Below are 26,791 nucleotides of genomic sequence, written 5' to 3'. Positions count from 1 at the left end.
CATTTCCAGTACTCCCCACTTCTGCTTATTTCATTGCTTCATTTTTCAGTAGGACACAACCCCTGCTACAGGCATAACCTGATGTGCCGTGCATCCCTTCCCACGGGCAGCGCTGGGGCTCTGCAGAGCCTGCCCCTGCTCCCTGACACTCTGCCAAAGGCTCTTCACTCTGTTAGTGCCACTACAGGCTTCCCACACAGATAAAGCCTGGTCACTCTCCTCATCCCCTTTTGCCCATTTTCCGCATCTGGTTTTACCTGGCAGCCAATTGCTCTCGACTCCCCTCATCACTCCTGGAGTCTACCCCTCTTAGGACACCTTCACCAGCTTGACAAATCCAGGTAATAAAATGAATATCGATCCCTGTTCTTCCATCACCCATTAGTCTCTCCTGCAGTAGGCTGGGGGTGGGTTGCTCTTTTTTATCAAGTTTATTGCGCCGCCACTCAGGACTACCTCACTTAAGGTTAAATGACCCAGTACACAAAGGGCATTTTTAAAGGTGTTCACATGTATGTGCTTAAACGTGTTCCAGGGGTTCCGAAATCCGCTGTGCAGAGCTCACTGCAGTCACAGGCACATTCGCCTGTGCATAAACAACTCAACATACATTTCACAATGTAGCCCTGTTATACATGAGCAGTGACACTTCAGGAAGCGAGGAGTAAGTAACTGATGGCTGGAAAATTCCTTTTTGTTTACCAAAGCAGCAGCAGACAAGATTTTAAGTCATCCCATCTCAAAAAGCAACACGTTTTCCCATCATTACTGTAATCCTTAAACTGCGTGAGGGAAAACAAGCTACTTCCATGGTATTTTTGAGCTGTAGTCAGAGAAGCCGTGGGAGGGAGGGGGAGAAATCTGTCTTATCTGGAAATACGAATTTGGGCTTGACCAGTGGTTCCCAAACTGAAGCACATGGAACTGATGTAAATTCACTTCAGCTCCATTTTCAGGGTTCACGCAGGAATCGGTTGGAAAGCACCGAGCAAAGCTTGGTGATCTCTGTCGCACGGTTAAGTAGGGAGGCAGGAGAACACTGTTGGAAAAGTATCTCTGGAGTTCAAAATTCTGAAAGGTGAATCATTTGGTCTTTCCAGAGAATTTTTTGTCGTGGGAAAAATCTGTCTGTATTTTTTTTTCTCTTTACCCAAAAGGGATGGATCCAGGAAAGTAAAAACATTTCTCCGAGCCTCTACTATGAGGCAAAGCTGGGATAGCTGCAGTTACCTGCTCACCTGCAGGCATCCACTACCGGGGCTGGTAGCGCACACTACCTGAGTTCAGGCTGTTGCACAACAGTGTGTAGAATTTAATGAATCTGTTGAAACAGTGGAGATGCTGCTTCTTGGAGAATTACCTTAGAGAAGTTTCCCAGTTACTGTTTCTGCACAAATTTTCTGTACATAGGTTTATCTGTAGTAACACAAATTGCACCCAAATCACACACCTGGCTCGTGCAGAGAACATGCAGATATTTCATTCGTTAGGCAAGCAATACTTTCAATTAGGTTCATGTTACATGTCACTCTTTAGTTCGCTAAAACAAGGAATAGTGACTTCCTTTTTCATTTTTTATTTCACTATACATATCATACAAAAAGGTTGCACATTTTGCATTCAAAGGTGGTTTTTTATCACTTTCTGGTAGTGAGATAAAACAGGAAAAAAATCTCAACAAAAGTCAACTTTCATCTAAGCAATTCAAATTACTAAAATTGGCTCTGCAGAGTCCAAATGCAGAACTTAAGTAGCCTAATAGCATCTCTTCAATATCTTATTATAAAAGCCTGCAATTCTTGCAGGTAAATGGGTGTCTGTCTCTGTAAAACTGTCAGATCTCTTCTTAAAGCAAACAGTAGGTAATGCTCACTAATTCACCTGCCAACTTCTGGCCAGGCGTTAGACGGGAAATGAGAAAATCTCCATCCCATTCTTGTAGCTACTCCTCTGGAGCAAAGCAAGAAAAGCCTCACGCTAAGCTAATAACATAATCCCACGGGTAGGACTTAACCATTTTTCCCAGCCCAATAAAGTGATACAGCTAAACCAAGACTGTGGTGTTTCGGAATGAAAAAACAGCATAAAATGAACTCAGAAGCAGCATTACATCTCTAGTAGCCCAGAAAACCACCGTGCCTTGTCTAATGCTTCAGTACATCACACAACTCTGAAATTTCCAAGACAAACGTTTAGGGAAATGAGAATGAGCATCCCCAGAAGTTTCCTTGAGTTCAGTATTGCATGATGTTCTCAGCCATGATTGGAAGCTTCTCAGAAAGTTACTACAGCTCTCAAAACTTTTCAGAAACCAAGTAAAATCTTGCGACACACAGCCTTCACGGAAAAAAAAAAAATCACAGCGTGGTGCCTAACTGTAGTGTGTTTTTCCAGGTTGGTCGGCTTGTTAGACAGAACTACTAGAGACAGGACTTTCTGGCCCAGACCCAGCACAAGCGTTTCAAATTTATAGGGCCTGAGTCTATGCTTTGGTGAACTGGAATCTGTCAAGGCACCTACTGCATCATATGGGTGAGCATGACTCATAATATTAGAAGGGTTTTTCTTTAAATTAGGAATATGTTTAAGACATCCCCCCTAAAATAACAGTTCTGTAAAATTAAGTATTTTGTTTATTGCACATAAACACTCAATTCTAATAATGCATTTGTTTTCTATTATAGAATGCCATAGTCATGCAACACCAGCTGAAGGGTAAGTATGAATTTGCATAGTTATGTTTGGAATGCTCCAAGCCCCAGGTCCTGAAGGAGATCTTCCATCAAGAATGTAAGGAAAGTTCCCATGAGTTTGTTTTCCATAAGAAATGAAGCCTCAGAATGGTAGAACCTTCAGAGATATTTGACATCTTGCTCTGTATTGCATTACTAGGAGCTGGTGAGAAAATGTACCTATCAACGAGCCAAAACCACTTGTAAAAACAAACAGCCGGTTTGCTCATGACAGATGAGCCCTTCGGCTTACTGCAAAAGCCTTGCACCATGGCAAATACACTGGTGAAAAGACCATAACTGGTACGGGGCTGGGGGCAAATGATAGTCTGACTGCAGATCTGTCTCCAGAGGCTTGCCTTTGAAACAGGTTAGTCCACTAGATAAAACAACTTTTTCTTAGTGTTTGCTCAACTGAGTTTCTGCCCTTTAAAGTGATTCTCTCCCAGGACTGCTTGAATTTACTAGAACTACGCAAAGTCTTCCAGGTTCAGGGGTTCTCCTTTTTTTTTTTTTTTTTTGTTCCACATGCCATAACCTAAACATTGAAGAAAATTTTCAGAACCATATACCTAACTAGTCATAAAAATAAATACTGTAACAGCCCCTTCCCCCCACTGAAAAAGCACCTCCTGCATAAAACTGTGAGATGCGAAGAACTACTTGCAGAACTCTCCACAGAAAATTAGGAGAACTTTATCACTGAGGCTATTTAGCAGAAAGCAAAGATTCCTTTGCAAGGCTCGTTTCTACACTTCTGCCTTTGGAAAACAAATGGCATCAAAACTTTTTTTTTTTTGAGAAAAGATGCTCCTGAGGAATGCAAGCCATCACTGCGCTGCTTCAAAATTTTACAATGGGGCTTTGTTCCAACAGAGGTCCAGCAACAGCGGTGGTTTCTGTGACTTCAGTGCTGACCCTGGGAGGAGACACTTGTTTCAGACAGCGGCACTGCTAACAGCCATTGCAAGACCACTGCTACCGTAGTATATTTAGCTAGAAAAGATCCAAGGGATCAAAAAATGCAATCCTTCTCCAGCCCACAGTCCCAAACAACTCTTTCAAAATGAATCACAGGCTGCACAGTAAAGAATTAATTCAAGATAAGAGGACCCCTCCACTCCAGCTCCAACTATTCAGTTGTCCACAGACTGAAGCAGAGCCTTTTCTTAAGCTTATGCTTTTTGGACACATTCCAGTGGAGGATTTGCTGATGGACTCACAGTTATGCAATTTTGCTGTCTTCAGTGAAACTGTGTATATATACTTTGCTGGGCAAATTTAGCTGGATGCTGGTGATGAAGTCACAGCAAAATGTAACTTTCTCACTTGTGTTACCTCCGGAGTAATGACGTGCTATCATTTTTACCCAGTTTTAGCACTAAAAGCATAAAAGTCAAAGTTATAGTTTTGTTTGGAGTTGTTTGTTTGGTGGTGGTGGTGGTTTTTGTGTATGTGTTCTGTTTGTTTTTTCTTTTGCTTAACCTGAAACCTGTTAAAGAAATACTCCTAGACTATCATACAGAAAACAACTTAATTGTGCGCCCTTTACACACTTCGGAATGTAATTCTGGAGAGGAATTAATAGACACTTGCATCAAAACATTCAGACATGAAAAAAAAGAGCATAATGTAACGTTTATTTGCAGTCTCCATTATCTCCAATCCAGCGTTCATGGCTTTTCATACATGAAGTACCAGAGGTGCTTTCTGTGTGCACCCTGTCTCAATTGAAAAGATTTACAATCTTATTTATCTAAAGCATTTGATCAAGACTGGCTATTGCTATACAACTATTTACCCATTTTTTTGGCCTCTGATCCAGGGTTGGGAAGAGAAGCAGCGAGTGGCCAGCTGAAGAGTTATCAAAAAGCTTAAACTGAAGAACCAGAAACTCCTAAGAAACAACCATGGAAAGAGGAGCGTTGGCTGTAAGATCTTTATTTCTTCCATAAAAGAGGAAGGACTACATCATCTAAGCAGAGAGCTTCCGAATTCTATTAAGCAAGATGGTTCAAGCTATATCCACAGTTCTAGGGGGGGCAAATAAACAGCCTTGCCCCAAACGGCAACCATAAAGACAACCTGTTGAAAACTGGTCACATTTTGCACTCCTTCAGAAACCAAAAGGAAGGGGGAAAACAAAGCAACCCCCCAACCTACTGACGTGCTAGGGTCGAAGTATAAAAATGTCAATTATTTAAACACAGTACTCCAGAGGAACGTGCTTGCAGAAAACAAAAGCGATGCCTGTGCAGTAAGTATCTTTTCAATGTCACTTTAAAAGCTATACAGTCCTATCTGGATATGCAAAAGCTAATAATGCCAGAGGATAGAGAAAGCAAGTAGGCAGCCCACCATTCTGTGGCATTATAAAGTGATTAAATGAAATTCACAAACGGTTTAGTGACATGTCTGATAGACTAATCACACAGCAGTGCTCTAAATAGAGAAACAGACCTATTATCAAAATAGTCCCTTTAAAAAACTTGTATCGCAGCAGAGTACTAGTACTTAATGCATTTATTGTGTGGAGATAATGGCTTCTCACTTCAGATTTACAAGAACAGGGATGAAAAGAGGGCTTCCCACAGCTGTACGCACTAGCAAGAACTAGTATAACACCCATTCTTTACTTTTAGTCTCCACGTTTTGGAACAACGGAAAACTAACCATTGACCCAGTCTATAAGCTCATTTTAAAATCAGCCTGTACTTTAAAAAAAAAACCAAACTGTTAAGATTTACTCGCTCTGTTTCATCAGAGCAGTGTGTTCAGCCACAGCCACCAACCATTCACTTGAAGCAAAACTTAATTATTTTCTGACAGATTGGTTAAAATTGGCCAGAGAGATCAGAGCTGAAAGCTCAGACGCTTTTCTGAAGCCATATCCAGCAGGACGCATTGCTGCTCACTGTGACCTGTTAGCTCCGTTCCCCCAACCTCCAGCCCGATCCTGCCAACGCACGGCTGCTTCTCTTTGTGGCTATTGCATTATCAGTACTTTTTATAGAGAGACAATACAGTGCTAATCAATACAAATACTTCGCTCGTTTTTTAAATTCAGGAAGTTGCCTTCTTCATGGCAGGTGCTCTATTTCAGACAGCCACACTGATGAAAACATCCCTATATGACAGATGCCTAAATAAAAAATGACAATAATCAAGCTGACTGGCTCTCAGATCTGTCACAAACACATTCAGGATATTTCTAGCTAAATACAGTGCATACTTAACAGTCATCTTAGAAAGACTTAACCTTTATTTGCCCATTTATCTCAGTCCACGCTTACCCCTGCTTTTCTCAGTACACTAGCTGGATCGCACAACAGATTTCTCCACAAACAGTTCAGCCAAGAAGAACCTTTTGGGTTGGTCATCCACTTTGGAGCTGTATTGCACAATACAGTTGTAAGAAAATTCTGAATTAAAGCATGGGATTTTGATATTTGAAAACCACACTACCATTGTATACAGAAACTGGTGTCCAGCAGTATTGCCTTTTCAAACACTTTCAATTGCAAACTCATCTACTTTCACAATCAGAACACTTTTGTCTGAAAAGTTTATTTTAGTTTTCTGAACACTCTAAAGCAACTCTGCTTTTGATGTTACACAAGTGTCCAGATAGGATTAACAAAAATTAAAATGTTCTAAATTACAAATTTAATTTTCTGTAAGAGCTTGAGGAAGGAAACAGAACAGAAAAGCATGACATACACACATTGTGAAGAAACCCCAACTTTTCATGCAATGGCAGGCAAGATGTAAAAAGCCACCCAAATTCACACATTTTTACACCGAATCATCAGAAAAGTACTCTGTAGTAAATCTGTACATCCAAATACATTTGGGATCTACACCTAAGTTACATTATTTAATGTTTGTTATATACACTTATTACCCCTTGTATAATGTCTAAAGGAAAATCTTCATTCAAATCCAAACAAAAAAATAAGCAAGACTAACTTGGAAAAAAGGAGAATCACTTTAGACATTCAGTTAAAATGTTGGTTTTGTTTTAATCTAGACCTCAAAGTGTTTATCAAAAAACAAACAATCCTCTTCATTTAACATTTTGCTTTCTAACTGTACAGTAAATTGCATTGCAGAGAACACATCCCGTCTTCAGACTGTATTTTCTTTGGATGGATTTAAGATGTAGCTGGATATTACTTTAAAGATAAATAAGGGAAGTTGGTCCAACTAGAATAATAGCTGATATATTACATGCATATGGGTTTTTTATATATTTTTAAATTATTTTTTAAACAAATGAATGTAGGGTATAGTTGATATTGCAAATAAACCAAAAAGCACCTGGAGTCAAAATATAAAACATACCTCCTATCCTGGCAATGGCAGTAAAAATCAGAAGAGTAATCTTTCTGGAACGGCATTTTTACATAATTTAGAATTGTTAAGTACCAGGAAGACTACTAATCAAGTAGTTTTAGCAGCCAAGTTTCCCTCTTTTTATTGAATGGAACAAATGCTTTAAATAAACCGTTTGTCCTCTTCACTGAAGAGAGCTAGTCTATTCATCTTTAATGAGCTAGGTTTTTCGTTTGTTTTTTTTGTTGTTGTTGTTGGTTTTGTTTTTGGGAAGATTAGCCACATACTGTAGTAATGCCTACTGCATATAATCCAAGCATTTGCTGTGAACAGTTGGAGAAAGCAGTCAGTAAGAACCTAGGATCAATGAAATAGATGTTACTTTAAGCCATCCACAAAATGGAGACCCATATAGTGCCCAGTGTTAAAACCCAGATCTCTTCTTGCGCTTTTTGTTGTGCAAGTTCGTCCCCATGAAAACAGGAACTGATCCATAGTTCAATTTTCTTTTTTCCTTAATCAATTTTCACATTAGTGTAGATTTTACGAACAAAGGCACTTGTTCCCATGTAACCGATTGCTCCTGCAAAATAAACCAAAAACGTTGAATATGTTAGAGAGCAGATCATCAAAATAAGCCAGAAATATACAACACAAACAGAGAAAGCCACATAAAGCATGCACTCTACACACAGAAAATTATTTACCTGCAATACTTGTTCTCAAACTCTAATTATCCATGCTCCCAGTGAATGTCTGGCAAGAACTCCCCTAGTCCAGCAATCTAAATCCATTAAGCCATCTTACCAAGAGGCCATGCTCACTTGGCCTTGATAAATATAGCAGCCCCCCTACTGCTTCAATAACTGGGTCCCCTTTTCTGAACAGAGGGTAAAAAACATACAATCACCTGCTCTGCAGGGAAGGTGGATGGAAGGGAGGGTTTTTATTATAAGTTACATGCCTTCTGGATGAGCGCTTTGTTGGCAGATGGCTTTTTCCTTCCCACAAGGCACAAATAATAATATACCCCCATCCCAGGAGTCTTGAACTCCAAGGAGGTCTGTACAAAGAGATTAAACTAGTAGCAGTTAGTAGTTAAAGGAAATTGCAACCTGTGGTTTTCAAATTAGTAAGAGTCACGAGCAGAGTATGCATTGTCACAGCAGTAATAAAAGAACAGGTCACTGAGTTTCTGATAGGGGCAACAGTTTATTCTAAACTCAAAATACTGCAAGACTAAGGATGTCTAGAAAAATGAAAGAAATGCACTGGACCAAGGCCTCTTCTCAGAAAGAGCTTCAGTAACCTGCCTAGTCAAACCCAGAACCTCAGGTTTGCCAGGCTCAGTAAATACTGTTGTCTTACAATATCCACAGGGAATATCTTCATCTCTTTCAAGCAAAACTAAGAGTAAATCAGTCTCATGGAAGTCAGTTTGGCAAAGTCTCAAGTTAGAAGTTGACAATCAAGCAAGAATTAAAGACAACTGCTGTCAGATTGCCAGAATAACACAAGAAAAGGATAGAGAAGTCAGGGCTGTAACTCACTACAGAGAACTCCTAACATCAAATGTTTGGATGCTCAGTACAGAACAGACTCTAAACAGAAGAGATATTTTTGCTTCCCTGAAGCAATACAGAAAACCCCAGATCAAAGCATAAACTGACATTTTTGGTGATCTGGGATGCACCAGTCTTGCATGAGATGTGTTAAACACAAAAGCCTAACCAACTCTAAAAGTTTTCTGCTAAAACTTTATTAAAATAGAGAAGTCTGCCTTTAGAAAATAACACCATGCAGACCTGCAGACAGCACTGCTGACCACGGAGTTATTCAGAACCTGAAGTGTTCTTTAAATCCAGACCATTCACGAGGTCAGCCACTGAGCTCTCACAAAATTTGATTTTTAGAAGGCTAAAAGCCCAACATTCAAATCTAATCAGGAAATCTGCACAAGGCAAGTCTGATGCATCCTTCCAATGCCATTGGAGCAGTAAAGAGCCTGCGGTGTCAGCCTTTGTGCTGCACAGCATTTCAAGCTGTAAAAATATCATGACAACTATTCCACTGGCCCACAAATTAGGGATTTGTATTACTAACTTGGACAAAGTAGAGTTTGATCAAAACAAATACAGCACACACAAGATGAGGCAGCTGCTTGCTGTGCTGAGGACGCAGCAGAGGGAAGGGCTGGCAGTTCCAGGAGAGACCAGCACAGCATTCAGACAGACCCAAACACGGGCTGTGCAGAGGTGACGTGAAACTGGAGTCATACAGGAGCATACGCAAATTCTTCCGTAGCCTGTCAAGAAGCTCATTGTCTGTCTTATCCAGTAAATGGACAAAATAATGGCACTGGAGTCCTGTTTTAAGACTCATTCATGTTTTGTCTTTTAAAGCAGACGCTGGCAACAGATCCAATGCCCATTTTAGTTGCTAAACTCAGACATATTCCAGAACTTGCTCTTTGCAGGTTTATCTAGTGATGTGATGCCAGATATCAGAGAGATTTGGGAGAACAATGCATTAATTGTGTTTCGTTTGGGATCTAAAGAATGTGTGCATGAGATGGAAGCAACGGGGAGGAGTAGAGAGCAGCAGTCACATGAGACCACAAGCTCTCAAACCCCATAAACAAATCATAACCTATTCTGAATCACAGGAGCCTTAGCCATGAAGGCCACTAATGGCCAATACCTAAGGCAGGGGTTAAACCTCAGGGCTACTTCACAGGCGTTGAAAAAAACATGGGGCAGGGAGGAGGAAACCCTAGACAATGACTACTAAAGAACGTCCTCTTGAACCAAACGCAGGACAGTTGGCTCATTTGAATTAAAAAATCCATAGCAAAGAGAATTATTTTCTTTATTAAACACCTTATCAGATGATATTTATAGCTTGGTTATGGCCTATATATGTTCAGCAGAAATAGACTGCAAGCATATTTCAGTAGAACAACAAGCTTTTAAATAGAGCAAAATGCAAATAGTGAGGAAGAGCAACCACAAACCAGAAAAATGTTATTTCCCATCTATTACTTCAAACCAATTAACACTAACTAGAGTTGTGACTTTTTATGCACAGGATTTTCTTCAAAAAGCCCTTCAATCATACTTACAGTATTCATCTGGATGCTGAAGTGTAGTATTGCAAGAGGCCTTTCTACACTACCTGGCTCCTAAGCCATCCACTGAATTGAGGAATAAGTTTTATTCTTTTCTGTCACTAAGAGGGAAACACGAAGAGCTCAAAAGGTTTGGAAGTTCTCATGGGCTCCCCACTGTCCAGTCCCAGAGCTGAGATGCTCTGCAGAGCACTGCAGACTTTGTGGATCAAAGCATTCCACTGCATGTGGGATCCGAGTTCACTGGGCATCGTCAGGGGCACTAAAACCAGAGTTGGATGACACAAGCCTACAGAGTTTCCCTGTGGCTGCTTTGGACCCTGTAACTAGTTCGTCTCCTACCCAACTGTGTGATACTGAACACGCCCATTCGTGTGAGCCCCCAAAGCACAGCTCCACACACTGTTCACAGGAGACGTACAGTTAGTAGCATGCACATTGCACAATTCTTTAACACAAATGTCTTTGTTAGACCTCAATGGCAGCAAGTTCCCTAGACAAATGCTTTTTGACAGGGGATTTTTTTTCTTCCCTCCACATGCTGAAAATGGGAGTGCTCAGTAAAAAGGAATCTCACAGCTTTTCTTCCAACCCACTTAAAAAGACAAAAAGAAATCTCAATAGAGCTAAGGAAATAAAGTTTAATGTCACAGCATTTTCTGATTTAGAATAAATTTTGATTTTACTCTAATATTCCATCAAGTAGTGTCCTACCATGACAAGAAAGCATTTGACAGTCTTCCTTTTCCATGTTTTAGAAAACATTTTAATTACAGAAACTGGTGGGCAAGCTTGGCTTCTGCATCATAGACATTTTAATCAATACCAGCCTGAGCACTTTAAAAAAGAAAAGATTAGAGCTGAAAAGTATAAGCCTATTAAAGAAAAAAAATGGCTGCAAGACTACTAGAACAGCAGGGAAGTCTTGTAATGTGCCAAGAACCTGATGAAGCAAGATTAGACTCTATGACAGAAAAGGGGAACAGGTACTCAGCAATCAAGAGATGATTTTCCTGCCCTTTTTATCAAGCACTGTGAAAATACCCACCCTCTTGCGATATCATGAAATGTATACTTTACAGAAAGTAAGATTCTGTAAGACATCATGTGTCTCAAATATCTAACTCAAAGAAATCCTTCCACTAGAGTCGATAGACTATTCATTCACTGCTAAGAAGTATTAAATAGGGTTCATGCATAAAAAGCAAATAACATCATAGAAAAGCACAAAAGAACCAAGTAGCACTTTCTAAAAGTCATAGAGCAAAGGATAAAAATAAAGCTAACAGGCGAACAAGTATATTTGACTTTACCAGATGAGCTCCATGCAGAGGTTTTTTCTAAAGATCTGTCAAAACATTATCTTAAAAAGCAACGAAATCCAGCTGTACACACGAGCACTCTGCATTCTCCTCACCTGTGATTATTCCAATACTTATTTCTCAAATGCTATCTTGAAGTGTCAGTCCTTTCTGTTCTGGTCACTCTCATATAAACACACCACAAGATACAGGTGGTAGCGTCACCAGTATTGCAACACCACTGATGCCTCAATGGGTGCACCAACCTCCCTGTCTTCCAGCAACAGTAAAAACTCTGAAACAAATCGCTACCATGGACTCAACTTAATGGAATTTATTTTCCACAATTTCTTGCCAAATATTGAGTCTTTCAAACTTGCATTGAGGCTGAAATTCACTGCATAGTACACAAATTATCTTCCTATCAGAAGACACAATCCACATAAATCTCCTATATTAGGTAGAAACCGAGTATAAGCAGAGAACTCTTAAGATTCTTTTTAAAGATTGTAAGCTTTTTTGAGGACAACTTGCAGACATACACACTCCACCACTAAAACCACAGATCTAAAAATCAGAAACATGACAGTCTGAAAATTCCTGACAGAAAACTGTCAATGTATTTGAAACTTACCACACATTATTCCCAAAGCTGTGCTAAATACTGCCATATAGCCAAAGTAAAATGATGTTTGAAACAAGCCATACATCCTGAAAAAGACAGACAGGAATTTATGCTAGGTATTTTCCTCAGTTTTTCTCAATAAACTTATTTAGCAATATGGTAATCTGATATTCAAGCAAGAAAACTACCACTTACTTTGTCTTGAAAAAGTAGTAGTAAAAGGAGTACATGTAAACATAAATCGCAGTTGATGCCGCAGAAAGAAAGCTCGTCCATTGCCTGAAAATAAACACACATGTCCATCATATATCTAACCAAAAGGCTTCCCAAGAAGATGCACAATGCGCTAAAACTTTATCCTGAAAATAAAGTGTTCTGGTTCTACAGGCTTATTTAACAAAATCTATATGTTGTCTGCTGTAAGTGACAAAAGCTTCTATGGCAACAATTACCACTGATATCAAGTGATGATCCTTCTTCACCTTCCTGTGTGCCTTGACATATATATTTTTTTTAATACATACATACATACATACATGCACGCACACAGAAATGCACATACATACAGAAACTCCTGCACAGAAAGGATCCAAGAACTGCTTTTATTCCCTACAGCTACACTCTGGACACGGGACCCTTTGAAAAGACCCATCTAGGCTGAAGAACATTACTTTTCTATAAAACTCTCACAATTTGGTTAACTATGCAAATAATGCAATACTTACCACCTGTAATCCTCTGCGTTTAGCAGGAAATACGTACAAACGATAGTCACACAAACTGTCACAATACAGAGGATAACCAGAACCAACATCATAAAGCCATAAACATAGTAGATCTTGTAAGCCCAGAATGAAGTAAAAATGAAATACCTGAAGAGAGTAAACAAAATATGCAGATGATATTGTAATTGAGCTTAAATTATTATACTCTTTAATCAAATTGGCAAGTAGCTGACATACTCACATTTCAATAAAAATTGAACCAAAAGGGAGGATTCCACCCAGGCAAACAATAACAGCTGGTTCCATGAACCTGAAGGACATTAAGATTAGTTTAGGGATAATTTTAACCTTTCATTTATAAACACATTAAGACAACACCAGATAATTAATATAGCACAGAGAATTTAAATGGCACTCAAAAACACCCATATCTGGCTCATACCAGCATATCAGAAAGAAGATTCCCCCAAAGATGTCATGTGTATGGACAGAAGGAGTTATTCTTGGGGAAAGCTGAAACAAAATGTCTCACACCTACCACCTGCAGGCACAAGGTTGGGCATCTAACCACAGCCTTGAAGGCTACAGAAAGAATCTTTCTTGCCCAAAAAGTGCCTAAGCAATCAAGCCCCGTTAACATCCACTAGCCTTGAACGAATGCAGTGAAAACTCAGAGCAAAAAAAAAAATGTTGAAGGGTAATGGTTATATAATTAAGAACCAGTGTTTATTTTTAATGCTATACTAAGTCACAAGCCTATGGCCAAAAATGAATACTCATCTATCTGTAGATGATACTATCACTTATGAAAGGTGACCTCTGTGTAGTACTTGCAATGATGCTGAATCTAGCTAGTAACCAGTGATTTAATTTGCAGCTTCTTTTATTATTTATAGGGAGACTTGTCTAAGTTGACGGTGTGCAATTTCATCATCTTCAAGAGAAGTATCTTATTTCTTTTAATCTGTCACACTGATCCAGAAAAATCCATCAGATTCCCAAGATACAGGTCACAATATAAATCAAATCCTAGCACCTGAGCTGCACAACCCGCTGTTAACGAGAAACTAAGTATGCCGCACTTCCTGGATATCATGGGTGTACACGTTTCAGTGCCCCCTTCATTTTGTCTGTTCCATTCCTCTGAACAGTGAAAGCAAGAAAAATCTATTAAAATATCCTCTGAGGATATTTTCATTTCCATAGCTTGCTGCCTCCATCTCAGAATTAAATTAATAGGAAAAAGTGACTGCATTGATGATTTTACAAAAACCCGAGTCTACTTTTTAAGACTAGGCATCCACCTCTTTATATTCCCTTCAAAAATAACAAAGTCTTATTTGCAATTCAAACTGTATACCTGGAGTATTTTAGGCTCTGTGCCATCAACGAAAGTGCAGAATTGGGAGCAGCATTGCAAACTTCTCCCCACCACCACCCTGTCGATATGTCTCAGCTTGTTCATGGAGACCATTAACCAGAACAGTTCTGCCTCCAAGGCACATTAAATTCTAAATCTGCAAAAGGCATTAACTAAAGAGGAAAGGTTTGGTTTCAAGATACCCATACGAGAATGGGTTGGGATCATCACTTTCACATAAAACACTGAAGAGCATTTCAGGCCAAAAGTGAATCAGTGACCCAGGACCCTAAGTCTGCTATAACTATTAACAATTAACTGCACTTGGTGTTTCTATTCAACAGACAATCATATTAAGGAAGTGTCAGTTGATGTGTTCTTCTAGACACAACTCGATTTAAATTTAAAAAGTTATTCTAGAAACGCTTCCAGTGATCACATCTGAAAAGTCATTTTTAATGTACTGAAGTGAATACATCTAGTTAACATGCACGCTTGTCTTTACCATTTTTTCTCTGGTATGGGACGAGGCACTGCATTGACACGACATGGAAAATTAGGCTGTCCTGACAGATTTCGGCCAAGAATTGTACCAACGAGATTCAATGGAAGAATGACAAAGAAACAAATACAGCACACTGCCACCTATAAGCAAGTAAAAAAAAAAAAATTAAAACCAGGTATAAGATGATAAAAGAAGATAACAAGCTCACTCTGTACACATTAGTCCTTAGTAGTTTTTGCTTTAGAATCATATTGCTACTTATGAAGCATTAGTCAATATACATCTGTTTTATCAAATGGAAGCATTTACTTCCCAAGAAACTTCCTAATAAACATTATTAAGTATATTTTCTTGCATCAACTGAGAGAACAGAATCATTACAGATTTTTTTTTTACTGTTTTCATCTAATCATTATACTCAATACACTGAACAGGAAAGAAATGGAAATCTTCATAGTACTTCATCACAGCAAATTTTGTCAGTTTCTCTTAAACTTTTGCAGAGTATGCTGTCCATGGAAGTCAACATCTAGCAGTTACACAGCTGCATACAAAACTACAACTACTGGGTGCAAAATTTTTATTCCAATCCAAAAATGAAACCCAAACAAGAATTGCAAAGCCATGTCAGAATGCTACCAACTAAAAAACTTTGGATTCAGTTTTCTCCACTATCCACCAACTAGCTAATTAAGGACACAGACTGCCAGAGACACAAGTGACCACCGGTATGCACAGATACACAATTCAGAAGCACAATGGTCCTACTTACACATAGAGCAAAGTCAAGCCAAGATTCAATCTCTTTCCAGTTGAACAACTTCCTTAAAATTTTACCATGAATCATCTTTTTTCCAATATATGTATGTAGCTTTACTTTTGCTATTCTTTGAAGGCAACATATTTTTATCTTCCAAAATGCAAAAATTTCAAGCATCTAGCAAGACATTCTCTACTTATAACGGTTCAGCACAAAATGAATTCGCATTGGACAGTTTGTTAACTTTTTGATATTGATAATTAAAGACAGAACGGCTGCCTGTAATGCCATAACCACAGTTCTGAATATTGACCCTGTGACCTTCTCTATGTAAATATATAAAAATACTGCCTTCCAAAAGCACTGTTGCCTGAGGCTCTGTGTACACCCTGGTGTCTCCTGAGCAAAGAAGTTCTATTCCTCTCTGATTCCATCAGGATGCAAAGCCCATGGCAGCAGATTAGTCCAAAACAATGGACAAAGGACCATGTCTAAGAGCCACACACTGACTTAAGAAGCAGTAACTCCAGGATAAATAAAGGCTGTTCACATGTTATATCTACAGAAATCTACCGCAAGCAGCTGAAAAGCAAGAACTGCTGCCAGGCTTCATGAGATGAGGAGCTGCACTACATTAACGTAATACAAACTTAGCATTAAGTCAATCACACAATTTAAGGCAACATCTGACAAAAGTCAGTGGGTTATCCCTTATTACTGGTTGTTATGATCACTAGGCCAGGCCAGATGTGAATGGAAAACGTTGCCTGGGGTTGGATGGAGCAAGCCTCCATGCTTCATAGAAGGGGTTCACCAAACAGGTGGTCAACAAGCTGAAGCACTGTCCAGACTGCTCTGCATATCTTTGAGGAGTCATTATTAAAGAATTACATCATCACCAAAATATGAAGCTTCAGCAGTAAATAAGGAAAAGCTAAATAGTATTTATGCTTGCCAATAATAAAGCAGATTTTGCACATTTAATACATATTTAGTGTCTCCTATCTATCTTCTTCCATTACTTGAAAAAACAAGGGTAAGCAAGCATAGTGTCTTAGGTAGGGCACTGAGGCTGCATAAGAATAAATTACAGCAGAAGTATACAAATAACTCACTTAATGGATGCAGGTTTTACCCTTGAAAACTGCTCAGTCTGAAAGAATGAGCAGATGAGTATTTTCAGAGAAAAATGTCCAAAAGTATTAGAAATATCAAAGAACATATTGAGTGCTACATTTACTAAAATCCTGAGCAAAAAGTCCCAGCTTGTTTGTGGTCCAGTGGGTAGAAGGGACATCCAAGAATTAAGGCCTGGGCAGGAATAAAAAAATTTCCAAGCTGACCATAATGAAACCATTTCCATTTGCAAGAAGAGCTTGCTCTGCTCCTCCCTGGCAAGACTCCCAGGTGTGTGGGGTGGCCCCTTTCATTGGAGCTCGGCAGGTTTCAAACCTGGCTGAGGCAGGCAGCTCACACACAGGCAGCATGAGAGGGCAGCGGTACTGCTCATCCAGCCACGACTGGCTTTTATGGTGCTGTTATCAAGATGTCTTTATTTCTTGATCTCAGAGATTACCCCTGACTAGGGACAGTGGTAGAAAGTGAATCCACTGCTTTACTGCAGAAAGAAACTGTTCAGGAAGAGCCTTGGGTTCCAAGCTCATCTGAAACAAAACTTAGTAGCTTGTAATTGTCCATTTCACAAAACACATCTACCATAGGGAATCCACAGGGAAAGAATATAACCTTGGATAAGGAACCAAGCAAGAAACATCCAGGCCTAATTAGTGATTAGCTGGCAAACTCCTAGATGAAAAAAGGCAATAGCATCTCATTCTAGTGATGCCAACTGCAGAGCTGAATGGCTTCAAATCAGGTGGGTAAGGAGAAAACCCAACTTGTTCCAGCAGGGCTGGGCTGTTGTGTTGTCCAAGAGACTGACTCAGCAGCAGCTTTGAAATCTAAAATATTTATCTGCATAAAACAAGCTGAGACAGACCACAGTTCCTTGAATAATGGCTTCACGAAGTACTGCTAACCTGTCCCCAGTACACTCAGATTTTCTGAAAGATGCCAATTACAAGTGCTTGTGGTTTTGTTATCAGATCAGTCAAATCATGACTGACAATGTTGTAACATCTTCCCTTCTATTAACCATTTGGCTGAAAAACTAACCAATTTCAGACAGAACAGCTAGCATCTTCAGTGAAATCTAGCAATCAGGATTAGGTAAAGTCAATGTTTTGTTACACAACGAACTGCCTGTCTTCATGCCATGCCATGTTTTGACAATAGCTGGAACTGAAGCACATTTTTTCCTAGTGCCATTCAGGAGCATAAAAATTATCTGAGATAATTTCGCAGTGCAAAGGAGGCCCAACTAAGCAAGCAAGGATGGCCCATAGTGCAGGTTCAGGTATGGCTCCCACTTCCACCTGCTGCTGATAAGCTGTCTAAGCTGATAAAGATATGAATGTTCTGTCTTCTGAGAAAACCCCATCCCAGTGACAGCACTCTGCTGGTCTTAGTAGGTTGACCAACACAACCAGTACTGGTTAGAACCAGCACACACTGTTCTGACCTCAGTAGCATTTTCTTTCTTGCTTTGAACTTGCTGTCTGACTCCAGGGTAGTCTACCTGCTCAGATTGATGCTTGCTGAAAATTACTTTCTTCATTCTTGGCAGTAACAGTCTTCTCTGGATGTGAGAGATGGCTGGGGATAGCCAGCTTCTGCCTTTTTAGGCATGTTCCTCTTAATTTCAGATCTGAGGTGAAGACACTGACTTCCCCAAAAACTGAAGAGATAGTGCCTGTTGCCACACATGGCGAGGGCAGTGATGATGCAGGTTGGGCAATGTCTAAACATAGAGAGCTTAAATCCAAACTGAAGCAAACACAGGGCACCGGGATACACAAGTGCCTTAACTGAGAAAGAGATGAAGTTATGAAATCTCTGCCTCATAGGTTTCAGAGAATGAGATTACAATGGTGAAAGCAGCTCAGGCACTTACTGGCCTCCGTTTCACCATCACCAATGGCAAGAGGAAACAAAGGCAGGATCAAGACCCATACGTGTTCTGCCCTCCCGCAGAAGCACCTTCCTACAGACATCACTGGTAACATACTAAAAACAAAAACCAAAACCTCAATAATAGCTGTTGCATGACAGGCAGAGATAAGAAAGTTAGGTCTTTGTGAGCCTTTTAAGAGAAGTATTGCTGCAACATCAGCCAAAAAAAATTTCAGAACAGTGTTAACTACCACTTCAGAAAAAAACCAAATTACGCAAACAAGCAAATCTACTATGTCTACAAACCCAGTCTTCCATCAAGCAAACAAGCACATGTCCTCCATAATCCGTATTACTGATGACAAATTATATGAGTTTTTCTGCCAAGCTAGTACATTAAAACATATCTACTTCATTTTGACTGTTGTATTTTTGTTGCACAAAATATCTTATTTATACACAAGCAATTGATTTAGTTTGCAGGTTTTAGCTGCCATAGAAGAGACTGTCAACCTCACCAAGCCTGCATTCTTTCTAACCCTTTTTGTTTTGATGGGGAAAGAATATTCTACTGCCCTTGACTGAATGTGCAGAATTCGGTTTTCCATATTTGAAAGGGGACATTGTCAAGAGGGACATAATTTATGTTCTAGCGCCATGTGTTTCATATTTTCTGACAACTATAGATTAAACTTCATTCAAAGGTGATAATTAAAATTTTTATGAGCATATCTAATATTAAACAGCTACTGGCAGGCTACGGTGCCTTGACTGCTAAATGCACAGGGGAGAAAAGCAATAAAAATTAACTGTCAAAGCAGCAGCTTGATCTTTCCTGTCAGCTACCAAAACTGCACTCTCGGTCATGAGACTCTCCCCCCATACAGAGGTTACTGAATCCATACAATGAAACAGTTTTCTCCACATCATCTGGCCAAACATTATGTAGAACAAGACATGAACATAAGGCTTCAAAATAAAGCATTATTGATTTTATTACAACTAAGTAATTAATCTAAGGTGCTGCTTTGGGTAATAAATTGAACTGTTGAAAGTTTATGCAGAAGCATTAATCTAGGTCTATTTTCAGCAAAAATGGGGGTTTTGACCAAGGATTCCACAGTCACTTTCAAGTAATCTGAGAAATCACCCTGCTGAATGTATATAACTAAATTTTTTATTACTTTTAGCCAGGTATATTTCCTTATCTGGCTCAAGACATGACAAATGCTACCAGGTCCTCCTTTTTCAGTGGCAGCAAACATTTACATCAACTTAAAGCTGTCAGGGATGGCTGCAGCCTAGATTAAGCTGTCTATGGGAAGAAACACTTTTTTCTAGTTTAAACAAGGTATAAAAGATGCAAACACTAGGGCCTTGATCCCAAGAGAAATTCAGTGTGCAGAACCTTAATTAATTAAATCATTAAATATGCATACTGGAAACATTAGCCACACAGGAACCTACTGCTCAAACAATACAAATATGGTACATGTTAAACAGTTTAATAGAAGCTGCGTGGATTCTGCAGTCATAATATTACATCAGTCGTGGTAGCCTTAATGGAAATCTTTAAATTATGTATCACACACAGAACAACGTAAACAGTCACAACTTATGAAATGCCAGCATCAAGATGGTCCCTTCAAATTCAATCATGCTGTACTCTACAGAAATTCTGCATTACTTTCTAAGTATTTCTGCACAGAACTACCACCACACTCGCAAACATATATGGAGAGGTCATTTCACTTGCCATTATTTAGAATTCTTTTTAACTGTTCCATGCTCCATTTTTTGCATATAATTAAAAAACAACAAAATAGAATGATGGTTGATAAATACAGCAAAAAGACTGACAAATACCAACAGAAGGTAAGCCACGGTGTACACCTTCAGGACCCTTCAGTGTTCACCAGTAAGAGGATATAATAAACAAAATACCCCCCAAAATCAAATCTGGGCTCCAAAAGAACAAAAGATTTGAACAGTACCGACTGCATTTCTATACAGGTGAACAGATGAGAGAAAAATCCCAGACTTTTATAACTCCTTCATATGCTTAGGGAGTTGAAAGCTTTAAACCATGAAGTTTTAAAAAGCTCTTATTTTGAATAAAATCTGTCACATTCTGTATTGCAGTTTGAAGGGAAGGGCAGCTGAAAGATAACCCAGGGAAGAGACTGAGCCTTTGTTCAGGCTCATGGTGTATTTCACTAGAGAAGGTTTGTCACAGTTTAGGTAAGATGGTTTTCATGTTTGTCCAAAAGGGCTAAAGGCAGAGTCTCAAGACTGAAGAATGATTTGAGAAGCAAGCTTCAGATTTTCTCAGTCCCTGCCACATTTTCGAGATCCCAGACATCAGGAATGAATTATACAAGGTGAGCGAAGCTTTGAATTTGAACACAGACTGCAAAGATTGTGAGGTGTATGAAGGTCCTGAAGGGCCAAATCAATCTGAGCATTTCAAGAGAAAGCGTGGGTGACCAGACACCAGGTAGATCAAAAATGCAGCAACTGTGCATTAGCTTGGATGTCTTGGCTTTGGCACCATCAGCTGCCCTTGCCTACAATGCATTAAAAAAAAAAATCTGTCTGGAGGGACAAATTAAGACAGTGAGAGGAGACTACCTAGCAGTTCACGGGACAGTGGCAACGCAAAATGGACAAAGTACGGGATGTCATATTTAACCACAGTCTCTTAGCAACCTTTTAGCTCAGAGACTTTCTTCAGCAACTCTGTTTCTGCTTTTTCCAGATTTACAGTAGTCAAGAAGAGGTGGTAATTCTTGCCAGCAATTTAAATCAAGGAGGGTGGTTTCAAGACATGCCAGGGTAAACGAAGTAATTTCTATGTTCTAGTACACTTAGATGGCAGAGATTTTATTTTCCCAAGAAGGCAGCAGCAGCAAGTTTGCACTAGAGAATTCTGGAAGCTTCTTTACGCTGAAAAAAGGGGTAGAAAGACATAAAGGTATCTTATCCATAAAACCAGAGGGCTTCCCAGGGACTTCAACCTGAGGCATAACACAATAATTTCAAACAATTTTAATTTCCTTCTACAAACCAGCTTCATCAGTTGATTTGAAGTCATTAGAGCGTTGCTTATTCTGATGAAGTTTCCGATTCATAACCTGCTCCTACTAAAAGTCTGCTAACTCCCGTGAAGGTTTATTGCCGCAGTCAATGATTTGAACACATTCATAAAACCTTGAGATCATTAAAATCACTGTGTATAAAGAGTCCTAACATCATGATTAAGTGACCCCTGAAGATTTATATTCCCTTTTGCTTTCACATGTACATATTTCCATGATCTTAAAACATAAACCAGTTGAACAGATTTACAAGACAAACTTCAGCACAGTTGGAATTCCCTGACTTCCAAATGGGAATACAAGTGAGAAATGTGATTTTATAAATGCTTGCTCAGCAGCGAAACCTATTTGCACATATCGAAGATCAATGTTGTATACTTTTCTGACAGTGTTGTATATGGCTACTAGCTTAGAAAAAAAAAACCAACCAAACAAACAATACAATATTCTTTTGGGGCACTGACCAACTAATACAAACATATCCAAAGATTTTAGGCTATTTTCTGGAAGAAGAAAACCAGAAAAATTAAATGAACAGTTTATAAACATGTTTAACTTGGTATTATATTTAGTGGTATTATAGCAACAAATTTAATGCAGAAAGTTGGTATTTAGGCATTAATTGAAAATACTAAAAAGGAGGTGACTAGAACCAGCAATGTACATGTAAAGTAATGGCTCCTCCATCAGTAGAAACTTATTGAAAGCCCTTGCCTGAAACTGAGAAACTGTCTCTCTTTTTATTACCATTTGTGATTTCTACCACATTCATTCATTAACAATGTGTTCTTAGGAAGTATTTTCAGCCACATAATGAACTTGATAATATCCCAAATAATACAATTTTTAGGACAGAACTTGTGATATTAGGCTTCATTATGTTGTAGATTTAAACTAAGAACAATTTAATGTATCACAAAAACTGATATGCAAGTGAGCTATAAAATGGTTAAATTCTAAGATTTGCTACAGATCTAGAAAAGAAAACAAGCCTTCCTGTTTCAAGACATTTTAAAGTTAACAGTGCTACTGCACAAAAATAGGAAAAGCAATTTTATGGTGCATTTAAAAAAAAAATCTGCTCTCAAATACTACCCCTTGCAAGCTCAAAGAAAAATTCTGTCGAAGTGCGCTAAGTTATTATTTCCTACATTGTATTCACAGGGTTATTTGAGGTTACTTGAAAGGGCCATGACAACAAACAAAATCCTGACAAAAGCCACAAGAAACAAGAAAATTCATCATGATTAAATGAGAAAGTAATCCAACCAGCATTCTTTTTCAAGTGATATAGTTAATACACAGACACAAGACCATAGCTGGATACTAAATACCACTTCAAAAAGTGAAAATAGAGATTTGTTTTCATAAAGCCAGATCTCCTCAGGATTTCTCATCTCACCTTGTTGGCTGATTTTTTTTTATTTTTTCTGCTTGACTGCAATGATTTGGAAGTAGCTTTCACTCGGAATCCTTTTGTGTTGCATTTTAGCTTATAACCAGTTTGCATTGGCCATCCAGAAGAAAATTCAAGTTGCTAACTTCCCATGTTGCTATAAGATTGAATACAAAGCAGTAACGCCATTTTAAGCAGAGAGAAGACTGCTGGCATCCAGCAGCTGTTGCTATTGTGACTAAAATGATTTATACTTGAAGCACCTTAAAACCCTCCTAGAATAAGTTTCTAACTAGGCAGCTAAAGCCTAGCTAAAACCTAATGACTCACAATTGTATTTAGACTAAAAGGTAGTTTTCCTGTGTCTATAGCAGTGTTTAAACTCTCCAGTAAAATGACTCACCATGGTTCCAAACGGTATAGCTCTTGAAGCATGATAGTAGATGGCAATGAAGTTAATGAAGAAGGCAGTTCCACACACCATTGCTGGAATAAGGAAGGCTCCAATGAACATCTGCTTTATCCATCGTCTTCCTGTAAGAAGAGACATTCCAATGGGACTGGTGAGATAACTCTTTAAACAAAATACACTGTATCAGCAAGCTCTCCAGAATTTAGGTGTTTGACTTCTTCTTCCCCAAAAAGGTGAAAAATTGGTAACAATATAACAACTCTTGGCTCTTGTATCGATGTAACTACAGTTTCATTTGACTCCTGGCAATTCACAACATGCAGCACATTAATCAATTTACAAGGCCAGGTGAAAAGACAGGAAAAGGGATACAGCGTGAGAACATTTTGGCTGAAGAGCAGCATGTGCTGACTAAGCTGGCCAAAGAAACCGGGATTTGAAACATGAGTATGTATGTGAGCCACAGATCAGCAGAGACCGAGATAGCAGAGCTGGCCCTGTGCCGAGCCCACTCGCAGCCCGACAGTGCTTGGGAGCCCAGCGCTGCTCCCGGGACAACTCAGCACCTGCTCCGGGCTGTCCTGACCCAACTAAGCTGGCTCCAGACATTCAGGATGCAGTAAGGAATCAGCTATCCCTGGCATAAAGCAAAATGCCACAGCATTTCATGTACAGCAAAACTGAACTCGGACATCTTCAACAGCAGAAAAGGTAGAAGGAAAGTGAATGCTAAACCTCAGGCATAAAGGGAACAGCAACACTTGATAGCAGAGCTCCCTGAGGAGCTCAAAAAATTCTCTTGGGCAATACTTCAAGAATTTTCACTGTCTGTATTCCTTTTACTTTCTATATTCTTACATACTGTCTATTCCTACCAAAACAATTCTGTGATTCTATGATTCTATATTTAAATTTAATACACCACAGATACATCTGTAATATGCACTAAGTAAAAAACAGTTGGAAAACTAGCACATGCTTTTCAAGACAGTCATATGTATTTTCACCATGAGTGAACATAATCAGCATTTCACAGTTTGACATGTATTGGATCTGCAGGAAAAAAAAAGCCAAATCTGGTTCAACTATACAGCACAGTACATTTTACAACAGCAAACCTAACATACCTAGGCCTGTTTTTCTAGAAATCACTAGGTTTATACACAAATCACATGAAAAGAAACATCTCCCCTCCAAACTCAGAGTAGATTAGAGTGCAGTTGAGACTGAATACTAGCAAGTATGCTGTGCTCAAAAGATACAAATTTTCTTTGGCGAATTTAACAAAATTATTTTTTCTAAAGCACTGTAGAGGATAATAGATATTGATTACTCTTTTATTGCAGCATAGGGAATGGATAAAGCTAGCAGGCTGCCAGGATGTAACTGGTCATAACTCAGAGGCATAGTGGGGAGCACTTGAAGACAGCCTGTCCAAACCTGTTATGTCAGTTTTACTGGGCTTCTGCTCTCTGCTGACACTAATTTTGAATTTGCCAAGTGTAAAGCAGTGCACATACTGAAAAGCAGAACAGCCTTCTTTAAAAGATGCTATAAACAGTTTTCCCCATCCACACCTAATGGTCTAATAAGTACTGTATACTCATCCTTTCCATGTTAGGAAACATAACCCCCCTGGTACCTATAGAGCAGGGCTATGTAGGAGCCATCTTGAGAAGATGACATCAGCTGCTTGACAGCATGTTACAGAAGAGGGAGAGACTATTAAACTCTCCGGATGTCATGAGCCAAACCATTAAGTACAAGAGTATAACAAGCAATTCATAAGATACAACTGTTAACATTCTTTAGCTCTCATTACTTTCAAATTAACCAAAGACTTCAGATATCTTTCCTTAGAAAGTGCAGCCCATACTAAATAGGAAATAATATGAAAGTTAAATATGCTCAAAGTATTTTCTGTTTATTAAGAATTGAATGGATTCCATCTGAATGACCTAACTGCACAAGGATACTTCTATATTGGTGAAAGTCAGTAAATAATAACTTCTCCATTTAACAATGTAATGGAAACACTGAAAAATGAAAACAATTTACCTCCTTGTCTAGCATAAAGGCTTCCTCCAAAATATCCATTCACTGGCGATGTTGCAGCATAAACAAATATAGCTGTACTAAGCATTGATCCTCTCCTACAGGAAGTGATTTTTTGATAAATGAAATTAAAAAAAAGAAAACAGTATTAGAGCAAAAGACTATAGTATAATGTGTACATTTAGCAGAAGCAGTTATTCAATATTTTTAGGTAATGTAAAAATTGTACAGTGCTTAAATTGTAAAATCTGCATAAGAATGAGAACTGTTTGTATTCAAAGCTTCTGGCCAAGTCTAATTCTATCTGGGAAAAGGAGTTGCAACATACTACATTTTTCCTAACATGTATTTATTTTCACTGCAGTACAAAATCTCACCTATGATCAAAATCCTCTAACATTTGGATGTGTGTACCAGGTGTATAAAGAACTGCACTATTTACATGACATACATTAAGTGCAAGATTTAACTACTGCAGATAAAAGGTACTCTTTGCTTAACAAAAAGGCCAGTATTAACAAAAGTATACTGTGAATTATGTTTCTGTCATCCCTCAGAAATTAAACTTTTAAAATCGAAGTGTTCATCTTACAGAAAATTAGAAAACTGACTTAGAAATTATAAATACTATAATGAAGCCACAAATCAGCATGGAGTAGTCCAGCCAGAAGAGTTTAGTGATTTTAAAATTATCATCTCATTAAATGTTGAGAGTACTCATTTTGGCATAATTTTTCTGACATTTTACAGGCAAAGCTAGTAATTTTAAATCACAAAAGCCATCTCCAAATACATTTTTAAAAATCATATCTAAGAATAGCCAGATATAAATGTTATCCATGATACAGCTGTTTCACCATGTCCCTCTGCTACTCTTTGATAGAAAAAAACAGCAGAAGGTTTTCAGCCAGTTTGCTGTGCTATCTTCAAATTAGTTCTTCTGAAAGATTCCAGACTTTTGGTGTTTTGGCTTTTGATGAACCATTCCTGGATGTCTGCTCTACTCAGAAAAGTGATCTTTAGTACAACCAGCTTCCATGACTGGAAGGATTGAACTAAGCAAATATAGCTGCTGGTCACACACACTGAAGGGGCGTTACGCTAACATCTGCTTCTTAAAAATAATAAGCAATAGTTACATTTTAGAAAGTTACTTGTTAGAGGAAAATAAATTTTAACAGTTGCCCTAACCTAAGCCGATTTAGAAACACACAAAAAAACCCAGAAAACCATGCACTGTCTGAAGTGACCCATGTAAATCCAGGTTGCCTAGAAAGTGACCAGCACAAGTCAATCTAAAACTATAAAGATTTCTTATACTTGAACTTACTCACTTATGTTTCAAATA

General features: G+C 38.7%; 1 protein-coding gene across 1 annotated transcript in view; it reads right to left on the bottom strand.

Annotated features, from left to right (window-relative positions):
- Positions 1-4,385: 4,385 nt before the first annotated feature.
- TM9SF3 (transmembrane 9 superfamily member 3) overlaps positions 4,386-26,791 on the bottom strand; it is a 49,231-nt gene continuing 26,825 nt past the window's right edge. Inside the window, exons 8-15 of the mRNA XM_065639156.1 lie at positions 25,447-25,541; positions 23,380-23,510; positions 14,711-14,850; positions 13,087-13,155; positions 12,846-12,992; positions 12,316-12,399; positions 12,130-12,206; positions 4,386-7,650 (exon numbers count right to left, since the gene is read on the bottom strand). Coding sequence (XP_065495228.1) covers positions 7,583-7,650; positions 12,130-12,206; positions 12,316-12,399; positions 12,846-12,992; positions 13,087-13,155; positions 14,711-14,850; positions 23,380-23,510; positions 25,447-25,541 — 811 coding nt within the window. The 3' untranslated portion in view covers positions 4,386-7,582. The remainder of the gene's footprint in view (positions 7,651-12,129; positions 12,207-12,315; positions 12,400-12,845; positions 12,993-13,086; positions 13,156-14,710; positions 14,851-23,379; positions 23,511-25,446; positions 25,542-26,791) is intronic.

The sequence above is a fragment of the Caloenas nicobarica genome, chromosome 7, assembly GCF_036013445.1.
Source record: "Caloenas nicobarica isolate bCalNic1 chromosome 7, bCalNic1.hap1, whole genome shotgun sequence".
In the NCBI taxonomy this organism is placed as follows: domain Eukaryota; kingdom Metazoa; phylum Chordata; class Aves; order Columbiformes; family Columbidae; genus Caloenas; species Caloenas nicobarica.
This window is presented reverse-complemented; position numbering and strand designations above follow the sequence as displayed.